The following is an 11,963-nucleotide window of genomic DNA, read 5'->3' as shown; positions in this document are numbered from 1 at the left end:
ACATACACACACACAAATGAAGGCAAATGAAAGGCAATTGTACACACACACACACACACACACACACACACACACACCCTATGCCAGCGAGCTTGTACAGTGTACTTAGGGCCAGGCCAGCCTTGAGGACATCTTTCAGATCCAAATTGTACTTTTTACTTCTGCAATCTTAAGATTTTCTGAGCTTCCCTAACTTAACCTCTGTCCTTACTTTATTAGTGGTTTGCAGTCTGGTCTTTGTTTAGTGTGAACTGCTAGAATATGACGAGGGTTGCTTCTTTTACAGAGAGAACAAGGTGCATCGGTTTGTTTTACTGTTTGAAGGATGAACTCGAGCTTGCTGCCTGACCGTTTCTTCAGGCGTCTGTCTCTCCACCTTCCTTCAGGCTGGAGCTTACCAGCCGCTTCCTCCTTCCCAGGGCACACATTCAGAACACTGGAATGTGAAGGGTTTGATAGTTACTGTTATACACCATGCACAATCTCACTGTTTCTAGTTCAGCCTCGGCAAAAACAGATGAATACAAGAATAATCCTTGCCACTGTTCAATTTCCCCTCTTTTCTGCCTTTAGTTACTGAAAGTCAACATTTTCATTCCCCCATGACGCGGTGCCCATACTGACTAGTATGGTGATTTAAACTGGAAACTCTGTTGAGTTCTTCCCAAACTCAAAGCCTCTCTATATTATTCATAGCTCAGCTGTTCTACTACAAAAAGAAAGCAGTCAGTAGGAACCTTTCCTAACTTTCAGAATGTACACGTTCAGTGTGTGTGTAGCATTAGTAAATGGAGGGCTGCTTGAATAGGAATCGAGGTGGTGTTGGAGGGGCTAGTGAGTGACTTCTGACTCCCAGTGGCCCCACAGGACACGTAGCGCTGCTCACAGGGTTTGCCGGGCTGTAACCTTAATGGGAGCTGATGGACACGATGTCTCCATTCAAGTCCCTGGGAAAGGGGACCCACCTATCCATGAGCAGCCAAGTATTTAATGATTGCATCACTAGGGCTTCTAATAATATCTAACACATAACACTGGTGCCCCACTGGGTGACTTACATGTTGGGCTGCTAACTGCAAGGTCAGTAGTTAGAAACACCAATTGTTCTGGGAGAGAAAGGGGGATTTCTACTCCCACCAAGAGTTACAGTCACAGAATCTCATGGGAGGTGGGGGGGGCCGGGGGAGGGAGACAGACTCTATCTTGCCCTGTAGGGTCCCTATGAGTCCGTATCAACTCTGTGGTAGTGAGGAACCCAGCAAAAGCAGGTTCCCTAAGGAATCCATGTGACTTAGTGGGCAGCTAACTGCAAAGGCAGCAGTTCCAAATTAGCGGCCATGACTCAGGAGAAAGCTAAAGCTTTCTACACCAGAGAATTACAGTCTCGGAAACCCACAGCGGCAGCTCTACCCTGTCCTATGAGGTCGCTGGGAATCAGAGTCAACTTGATGGCCGTGAGTTTGAGAGTAACACGTATCACACTTAGTAATCGTGGACTGATAGGTACTGGGATGCCTTTAAGCCTCACAGTAACCCATAGGAAGTAGCTCTCCTATTTTGCAGATGAAGAGACTGAGGTACAGAGAATGAAGTGTCTCAAGCCCACAGTGAGTAGTCCGCAGGGCTAGGTTTTTTCAGTCAGAATCCTCTGCAAATATTCTCACTCACTACATACTTCTAAGAGACACTGGCCCCAGACAAACAGGATTTATGTGTCCAAGTTAATTTGGGAGACACCAGCCACTCCATCCCCCCATTGGAGATTAATAATCCCCATTAACACGGCAAAGGCTCTGAGAGTCCTGAAGAAAACCTAGAAGGAGAGATGACAATAAGGACTAGCTATGGGTGCATATGTGTGGTTTCTATTAGCCTGTAGTCTCCTGTGCATTTTCAAACTCTGGAGGTGCTTCTGCCTGAGGAGATTGTGCAGGGTACAATTGCCAGATGGCAATTCCTCTGGGCCCATGCTGACTGGGACTGGGCCCTGTTTGTGGCACTTCCATCTGTCAGGGCCCCTGCTCAGTTCTTCTGACCTAACTGTCCTCAGGGTGGGCTTCACAAAGTCTGTGGGAGAGTCTATGGTCCTCTATTTTGTCCACAGACTTTGTGAAGCCCCCGAGTGGCCTTTAAAATAATGGAAAACACCTTGTTGGTGCAAAAGTAGCCTGTGGGTTCCTGATGGTGTGCACCATGTCTGGGTTTGTCCCTCTGAGGAAGTTGCTATTTTTCAGTTTGTTAACATACCCCACACACAATCATCCTCACCCCCCATGGATTTGTTTAAATTGGTAGGGAAGTCTACATGGTTTTAAGATCAATGTCTAACTGCATTCAATTCACTAGAAAATATCCTCCTTAGTGTCTTTGAAGACTATTGATTACCAGTTGGTGATCCTTTGGATAATTGTAATAAGACAATACTGACTCTGGGGGGTGGGGGGCGGGGATGGAGTTGTGTCAGCTCTGGGTTGTTAGGTGCTGTTGACTCGTCGAAGCAGAAAGAAGCACGGGCAGGTACGGTGCCATGGTCACAGTCCCTTAAAGCCCATCTCTGTAGCTGCCATGACACTTGATCCCATCGAGAGTCTTGCCCTTTCTTGGATTGGTCTCCAATGATCACTTGTCTAAAGTCTGAGAGGCAAAGTCTCCCCATACTTGCTTCTAAGGTGCCTTTTGGCTGTACATCTTTCAAAATGGGCTGGTTCTCCTGGTAGTCCACAGGGGCATTCAGTGTTCTGCAATCCTCTGTCTTCATCGTCTCATTTTTTCCCACGAGGTGATTGAAAAGACCATGGCTTTGATCTTGCACACCATTGTCCCGAAGGTGACATCTTTGCCTTTTAATCCTTCAAAGAGGTCTTTTGTGCACAATTGTTTTCAACATTGAAGCCATTGAGTCAGGTAGCATGTGGATTATATGTCAATAAAACTTAAAAACATGAGGTCATTTACTGAAGATTCCCCAGTGCAGTAATGACTCTACCAGTGTTGGAATGAGTGACTGCCAGTGTGCCACCCACTGTCCCTGGATCTGGATGTCCTGTGAGTCCGTGATGGACAGGAGCACTGGCATCCTGCAGTGGGCCGGCCCGTTATAGAATTGTCAACATTCTCTTTGCCGTAGAGTGAGAAGAAAAGTAACACTTTAAATTCACATAACTTAGAGATGTGAAAGACACGTGTACACCTCTTCACACCTGCAGGACAGCCTTCTTCTGGCCTCCCTGGGCCAGAGGTAGGAGCCCACTTGCCACTTCCTTCTGTCTGCCCTGAGAGAGGCTGCTGGGCCTGCCTACCTCCAAGTTTTCAGGAGGAGCAGGGTTATTGGGACCTTGATGTTCAAGCAGTTGACCAGGCCCTGGCTTTTGCATCTGCCTCATTCTCCATGTGAATGCTTGGAGAACAACTGCTGCTTTCGAGTGCGCTTTGCTCAAGCAGCCTCCTGGTCACCACAACTCTGAGGCCTTCCCCCATTTGGAAGATTGAATGGGCATCTCCAGGTTTGACAGACACCAGATAATGAAGCATCTCAGAACATCTGACTCAAATTACGTCAAGAACTGTGAGCCCAGGGTGCCCCGACGTGGCTGAGGAGGTAGCAGGGGCAGATCCTCAGAGTGGTAATGCTTCGGCTCAGTGATCCTGTGCTGATGCTGCCTGTCTCAGCTAGAATAGGACAGCCCTTTGCAGGATGGGTTACCTACTTTTGCCATTGGAAACTTCTAATATTTGAGGGTCATACCGGTCAAACATTGAATTAATTCACCCCTCACAGGCTGGAGCTGCTTCTCTTTGATGAGGCCTGTGTTGTTCACTGGTAGTGATGGTTTGCAGGCTTCCTGCAGCCCACAGGAGAAAGCAGCTTTCTACTCCCGTAAAGAGTCTTTACAGTGTCAGAAACCCACAGAGGCAGCAGTCCTACCTTTAAGGTCTCTCGGAGTCAGAATAGACTTGGTGACAGTAAGTGTTTTGTTGGGTATGGATGGCCCATGAGCCGGACATTCTGCACCTGCCTTATAGCATTTATGTCTGCCTGCTGCTTTCCACCTGTCGCTCCAAGGGGTCAGCTGTCTGAGACCACCGCTCTCATTGACTGTTGGTAGGGCACAGGCGGGACTCCTTCCAGCTCAAGGCCCTGCGGAAGCAGAGAGCTCTGGTCATTTTCCAGGACAAGAGGAGTCCTTATTTGACAAAGGTGGAAAAAGAAAAAATTAAAGTTTCCTATAACCTTTCTCCATGGAGTTATAGGATGGTGACATTTTAATGCACTTCTTAATTACAGTTGTGTACATGGGGTAGTATATACACTTACATGTATAATTCTCTGAAGTTTAGATGTTCTGTGAATATAGTTTGGCAATTTGCTTTTTCACATCATATTCTGAACATTTCCAATATGAATTTCATAGGTGAAAAGTACTTTCAATGGCCTTATAGAATTTTATTGTAGAAGTGAACCATAATTTGATCGCTACTATTTTCATGACTTTAATCGTTGAACAAAAATTCCCAGGTTTGGGCTATTAGAGGAACATTCTTCTACATAAAGTATTTTAGCACTGTGGTATTACTTCAGTCATTTCCCAAGTAATGATTGTGTTGTCTCAAATGATACTTTTACATCTAGATCAGTGGTTCTCAACCTGCGGGTCACAACCCCTGTGGGGGTCGAGTGACCCTTTCACAGGGGTTGCCTAATACATCTTGCATATTAGATATATTATATTATGATTCATAATAGTAGCAAAATTACAGTTATGAAGTAGCAAGGAAAATAATTTTATGGTTGGGGGTCATCACAACATGAGGAACTGTATTAAAGGGTCATGGCATTAGGAAGGTTGAGAACCACTGATCTAGATTCTGCAATTCATTGCAATGGGCATGAAGAATTCACAGACAATGATTATATCATTTTATTAAGGAAGTTGACAGGTTATAATGTAGGTGAGAAATGCTAAGGATACAGTTCATCAGGACATGTTACAAAGTTATTTTATAACTGCTAATCAATGCCCAAAGGGCATTCTACTTCCCTGTAAACTTCAACCTGAAGGTGTTCAGCTTCAGCTCTGTGGGCCAGTGAACCCAGCTCCCTGAATTAAGTGTCCAGAGGGACCCCAGTCCAGAAAGCCGCAGCTCAAAGGCACTCAGCAAACCTATGGCTCCCGCCCCCACCAACCACCTCCCACCCTCATTATGTGCCTAAAGGCACTCCACCCCACAAGCTATCCTTCTGCCCCAAAGCACTCAGCTTTACTTGTTCCGCAGGCTGGCAAGTCCACCACTCTGTCTCCTAGTCTGGCTCCTGGTGCTGCTGCTGCCCTTCTGATGCCATAGGTGTCATCTGACTCAAGGAGATTCACAGAGATTGCAGGATCTAGTGGGTGTGCTCCACTCTAGATGCTTGCTGGTATTGGGCCCTCTAGTCCCTTCTCAGAAGGCTCATTTTATGCCCAGCAGGATGGCAGTCCAGTGACTCCTGTTCACCATTACTCACTGGTTGTGTGAGTCTGGGTAGACTAGAGAAACAAATTCATAGACACTTGCGTATAAGAAAGAGCTTGATATAAAGCATAATTGTACATTAAGAAAACATCCCAACCCAGTCCAGATCAAGTGCATAAGTCCAGTATTAGCCCATATGTCCATCACAAAACACATGAAAGGATGTCAAATGCAGGAAGATCACAGGCCACAGGGTGGCAAGTCTTGTGGATCCAGTGGCGTAGTAAGCATCTCAGCGCTGGCAAGGGTTTCCACGTGTCTCCTCCAGCTCAGGGCACAAGCATAGCTCCATGTGTCTTGTCAGCTGCAATGTCTCCCAGGGAGTGAGCATGTGTCCCGCCTCCAGCAAGTTATTTATCTCTTTAGTGCCTCCAAATGAGGTCATCAAGCTGCAATCTGATTGACAGGCTAAACTCCACCCATTCACTCTTAATCCTCTCCAAATTATAACAGATGATGTAACTACCACGTTGGTGAAACCTATTCATATCTTTCCCAACCATCTTACCCAGACCCATTCGGAAATGGTCGTTTGGTGGGAGATATGGAGACTTTGGTGAGTACACATTAAATAATGTGCTGCCCCTGCAACTATAGATAAACCTTTTAAGGTTTTGGATACCAAACCCAAAACAAGCCACCTGCCATTGAATTGGTTCTGACTCATCATGGGCCCCAGGTGTTGCAGGTACTACATTAGCCCAATGCAATATGTCGTATTTCTTGAGCGCTCTTGACTGCTCCTGCCTCGGGCATTGATGATGGATCCTAATAAAATGAGATTCATGACACTCAATCATTTCTCTGTGTGTCCTGATATTGTCTGTTGGTTCAGTTGTGAGATTTTCATTTTTTTTATGTTGAGGCATAATCCATACCCAAGGTTGTGGCTTTTGATCTTCATCAGTAAGTTCTTCAAGTCCTTTTAGCTCCTACCAAGCAAGGTTGTGTCATCTGCCTAATATAGGTTATTGATGAGTCTTCCTCCAATCTTGATGCCCCATTCTTCTTCACATAGTCCAGCCCAGCACACAGATTGACTAAGTATGGTGAAAGGATAGAACCCTAAAGCTAATCCTTTCTGATTTAAAACCACTCAGTACCACCATATTTGGTTCGAAGGCCTGCCTCTTGGTGTATTAGAGGCTCTGGTAAGACTTCTGGAATTGCCAGTCTTTGAAATGCTATTCATGATGTTAGAATCTGTCAGGTCAAATGCCCTTTCATCGCCAGTGACACATAAGCATCCATCTCCCTAGTGTTCCCTAGTTTCAGTCAAGATCTGGAATCAGTAATGATAGCCCCATTCCATATCCTCTTTTGGCTCTGGCTTGAATTTCTGTCAGTTCCCTGCCCGTGTACTGCTGCAGCCATTTTTAAATAGTCTTCAGCAAGATTTTACTTATGTGTTGTATCTTTGTGGTTTCGGTGATGTTAATAATTAATGTTAGACAATTTTTTTATATTTATGTTGGGTTTCCTTTCTTTGGAATAGGCACAAATATGAACCTCTGCCTTTGACGTCATCTATTCTTGATCCTATCTTACCTCTTGAATCCATTGACTGTCCACCCATTCTTTTCGGTGCAGTGATTCTGCGCATTTCTCCCACTTTCTTTGGATGTTTCTTGCATTGTTCGATATCTGGTCCTTTGAACCCTTCAGTGTTGTAACTCAAGCCTTAGATTTATTTATTTACTTTCCATTCTTTATGCTTGAGAAAGGCTCAGCACGCTTTCCCTTTTGAATTTCTAACTCCAGGTGTTTGCACATTTCATTATAATGCTGTCTTCTCAAGCTGTCCTTTGAAGTCTTTTGTTCAACTCTTTTACTTCACTTCTTACAATCACTTCAACTACATTCAAGAGTGAGTTTCAGAGTCTTCTGACATTCATTTTGTTTGTTCCTTTTTAATGACCTATGGCTTTCCTCATGTGATTTCCTTGATGTCACCCCACAGCTTGCCTGGCCCATGATCATTAGTGTGCAGTGTGTCTCTGAAATTCCTGGGGGATGTGGTCAGGGCTGCACTTTGGCTCTCACAAACTTGTTTTAATCAGAGCTTTGACCTGGTTCATTCGAGTTTGACCCTCTGTCAAAGAATTCTCTACTCTAGATCTACTGGGCCAGGATCTACATTTTCACATGATCCCCAAGTGACGTATGCAAACTTATGGACCACCTGGGGCACTATATGAATTGAGTCAAGATCTTGTTCAAGTGTAGCTTCTGATTCTGTACCTCAGATGGAAATGCAAATGGCCATCAGGGCCCAGAGCAGAGCAAATGGAACCAGTTTGAAGCTCTGATGGAGGCTTTTAAGTTTGATCTTGCAGCTGAGCAGTGGACGCTCTGTTCTCTCGTCTGGTTCTGATGCTGCTGCTGAGATGCTCCGTCATCGCTTTCCAGACACAGTCCATCTGACTCTTCTATATTCCTTCCAGCTTAAAGAGTGTCTGATGGGGTTAAAGCAGAATGCAACAAACTGATTTGGACCTTCGTTTCTTAATCTGTGCAATTGAGTGGTGGGAGGGGAAGAGGTCTCTGTATTAGTCCAGGTTGACTAGAGGAAACAAATCCAGGGAAACACTCATATGTATGTAAGAGAGAGCTTTATAATAGACTAATTGTATATTGAGAAAACATCCCAGCCCAGTCCAGAACAAGTCCCTAAGTCCAATATTAGCCCATATGTCTGATACCACTCTATAAATTCCTCTTCAGACTCACACAGCCATTCAATAATGCTGAATGCAGGAAAATCACAGGCTAGTGGGTGATTAAGTCTTGTGGATCCAGTGGGGCTGGAAGCATCTCCACATTGGTGTGGGTCTCCACGTGGCTCCTCCAGCTCCAGGGCTCTGGGTCCATCAGCTTGGCTCCATGTGTCTTGTCAGCGGGAAGATGAAGCAGAGAGTGTATCTGGCCTCTAGTGAGTTATTTATCTCCGCCATGACTCCAAATGAGGCCATCAAGCAGCAACCTGATTGACAGGTTAGACTTCACCCCTTCACAAGTTGACAGGAGATTTTATATCTGCCACAGTCTCATAATATAAACCAACATGATGAATGCATTGGAGAGGTAAGAGTAATTGCATAGCTTTCAATGATGGGAGAAACAAAAGTATTTCATGTGGAACATCTCCTCAGACCTGAGAAGTGGGAAGACAGGAGCCATGCCAAAGTGGCAGGACAGCCGGCTGAGACAAGACCCTTTGTGCCCAGGCAAGTGGGAGACCCAGCCAGGAACTGCTATTCCTAGTCACCAGGCTCAGAGAGGAGGCCGTAGGGGGGAGTGCCCAAGTGGAGAAGAGGGAGGGGAACGAGGGCCCAGCTGCTTGCTCTCTGCCTTCCTGGATAAATCTCCAGCTTGTTGACCTGGGCGTCCAGCTGGGACAAGGGAGGATGGGATCCCTGTGGCTCAGTCTCATGGGCTGAATCTCCAGAGGGGCCCCATGCTGAGAGCCAGCCCATGGAAGAGCGGTCTCAGAGGGAGAAGGCAGTTCTCTGTGTGAGAGAGACCTCTGTGGAAGGAGCCCAAAAGCTGGACTCCAGGGTATAGGCTGCTTGGGGGCTGTGCTTGCTGTACCACATCCCATCTTGACAGTAGCCCCAAGTACTACATGCAGGTCCAAGGACACAGATGGCTACCAAGGGATTCCTATAGCCTTCAGAGGGACGCAGAAGTCTGGACAGACCAGTGTGGCCACAGAGGGTGCAGCGCACTGTTTCCTGTCACCAGGCATTGCTTCAGCATCTCCGGGGAGGCAGTGTGGTGTGGCCCAGAGGACCCTCAGAACAGGAAGCCCTGGACATGTGCTCAGCCAGATCTCTGACCACGCCGGCCAGACCTGGAAGGTAATGGGTGCTCTGCTCTGGGGCCCCTCTTCTCCCCCATCCCTCCTCTGTCATGCCCATGGCTCACATCAAAGCGGGGAATCGGTCCATGGAAACATGATGGTTGCAGGAATCGCCCCACGTGATCCGAGCGGGCATTTAGTTTTGTTTTACAAAAGCGCCTTTGACACTCTGGCAGCAGTTGTATTTTCATTGCCAGTCACTGATGGGGTCCGCCTGTCGGTCTCTGCCCTGCCAGACACACATGCCAACCGTGCGAGATGGTGGCCGCCTGCGGGCCGTTGGCCAGCAGAAGCGAGCTGTATGACAGGCTGCGGATGGAGCTGGAGGAGACCCTTCTCTTTGTCAAGGACTGCAGTGTCCCTGTGCACTCCCACACCAGAAACTCCATTTTCATTTCGAGACAGGTGAGCGATCGCTCTGGGCTGCTCCTGCAGCTGTGTTGTGGGGGAAAGCCCGCGTCTCTCCCAACGTCTCTGCTCAGAAGAACATTTTATTTTGTGTTGAGTGACCTAACAGGCATTTATTTATATTAAGTATCAAAACCCAAACCCACTGCCGTTGATGCCACATTGACGCCCAGCGGCCCTGTGGGACAGGGGAGCACTGTCCCCCCACCCCACAGGGTTTCTGAGGCTGTAATCTTGACAGAGCAGACAGCCTCATTTGTCTTCCCAGGGGCAGCTGGTGCGTTAGAACTGCTGACCTTGAGGTCAGTAGCCTGATTATGGAGAGTAGGTGCCCTTTGATTATTTGGGGCGATGGGTTGGGAGTCCTGTCATGCGTGTCTAAGTGTAAAGAGTGGCTCCCTGCCCACAGACGACTGGGCTGTTACCTCCTGTGTTTCTTAAGCAGTGTAGCTCAGTGGTTAGAACCTGTCTGCTCCCCACCCATCCCTTTGAGAAGCAGGTCCCCTCAGTATAGGCTGCAGGTTTTCAGCATCTCCTGGGAGCTTGTTAGAAATGCTAATACCCTCCACCCCCCATGCCCCCACACACACTACCACCACCACTGCCACCACCGTTTTCCGAAGCTCAGGTGGGGGCTGACAGGTTGGGGTTTGTCTGATGGGCCCTCCAGGTGATCCCGATGCCCTGTGAGAAGCTTCCCCTTGAGCTGAGGGAGCCGCCTCCTCCCTCCTGACTGATGCCGCAGCAGCCCGTCCCTTTCCCCAGCCCTGCCCATCTGCCCGCAGCCCTGCCAGTTACAGCCAATCTGTGCAGGCTCCACCTTCAGAATCTGCCTAACCCACTTGACCTGGGCAGCTGTTTCCTACTGTGATTTTATGTCTCGCCACTGTAGCCCAGGGCCTGGCTTCCTTGGCTTCTCTCTGTGTGCTGTGCACTGTGACCGAGTGCATGTCAGGTCTGAGGTGGTCTGTCCATGGAGGTCCAGGCCATGGTTCGGTTCTGCCGGTGCATATGGTGCCAGGAAGTCAATGACTCCATTGCAGTTCTGCATACTCACATCACAGAGCTAAAATTAAGTTTGTTACCGTCATTTGAGACCCAAACCAGACTCCCTGCCACCGAGGTGATGCTGACTCATAGTGACCCTACAGGACAAGGCAGAACTTTCCTTGTAGGTTTCTGAGATGAGCTCTCTAAGGGGGGAGAAAGGGAGTAGAAATCCTGTTTCCCTCCCTTGGAGCAGCCGTTGTCTTCAAAGTGCAGTCTTTTCAGAGAGCAGTAACCACTGCTGTCACCACTGCCACGAGGACTCCCTCCTCTGTATGATGGCACCTTGGTATTTCTATTATTTTTCATGGAGATGGCTCTGGGTGTGTTTGCTGAACCACCGGTCTGTGGTTAGGGTGCATACACTCTTGTGTGCGTACACACAAGGGGGCAACAAAAAGTTGGTGGAAAAACTCCATGACCTTTTAATTCCATTTCCACAATCCCTTTCTGAAGGCCTCTCCTATATCTCAGACCAATGAATCAGCTGCCCTCCAGTCAGCTCCGACACAGGCAGCCCTGCTTTTGTGTCAGAGTAAAAATACGCTCCTTAAGGTGTCCTCAAGCTGGTTTGGGGAAGTAGTTCGCCAGGCCTTTCTTCCAAGGTGCCTCTGGGTGGACGCCAACATCCAGCTTTGTGATCAGCAGCCCAGTGTGTTGACTGTTTGCCACCCCCCCCCCAACACACACACACACACACACACACACACATTGGCTCCCCCATTCTACCATAGCAGCCCTCCACTCTCCCAGTATTGCCACTCTCAGCACTGGTCCTGAAGGAATCATCTTCCCTGGATTGTGTTTCCAGTTCCTGTCTGTACCAGTGTACATCCTCTGGTATAGCTGAATTTGTAAGGTAGAATTGGGATCATGCTAGTGGGAAGGAGGGAGCATTTAAGAACTAGAGGAAAGTTGTATGTTTCACCATTGCTACACTGTACCCTGACTGGCTCATCTCCTCCCTGCGACCCTTCTGTATGGGGATGTCCAGTTGACCACAGATGGTCTTTGGAAACCCACTCCACATTCCCCCTCATTCACAATGATATGATTTTTTTGTTCTTTGATGCCTGATAACTGATGCTCTCAATACCTCATGATCACACAGGCTGGTGTGCTTCTTCCATGTGGG

At 47.6% G+C, this 11,963-nt stretch overlaps 1 protein-coding gene across 1 annotated transcript in view; it reads left to right on the top strand.

Moving 5' to 3' along the window:
• The first annotated feature begins 8,575 nt into the window (after positions 1-8,575).
• Positions 8,576-11,963, top strand: part of LOC101638976 (endoribonuclease Dicer-like) — a 29,086-nt gene continuing 25,698 nt past the window's right edge. The window contains exons 1-2 of the mRNA XM_045298198.1: positions 8,576-8,595; positions 9,610-9,778. Coding sequence (XP_045154133.1) covers positions 8,576-8,595; positions 9,610-9,778 — 189 coding nt within the window. The remainder of the gene's footprint in view (positions 8,596-9,609; positions 9,779-11,963) is intronic.

This window comes from Echinops telfairi, unplaced genomic scaffold (assembly GCF_000313985.2).
Source record: "Echinops telfairi isolate 266 unplaced genomic scaffold, ASM31398v2 ScPeMD7_7424;HRSCAF=8462, whole genome shotgun sequence".
In the NCBI taxonomy this organism is placed as follows: domain Eukaryota; kingdom Metazoa; phylum Chordata; class Mammalia; order Afrosoricida; family Tenrecidae; genus Echinops; species Echinops telfairi.
This window is presented reverse-complemented; position numbering and strand designations above follow the sequence as displayed.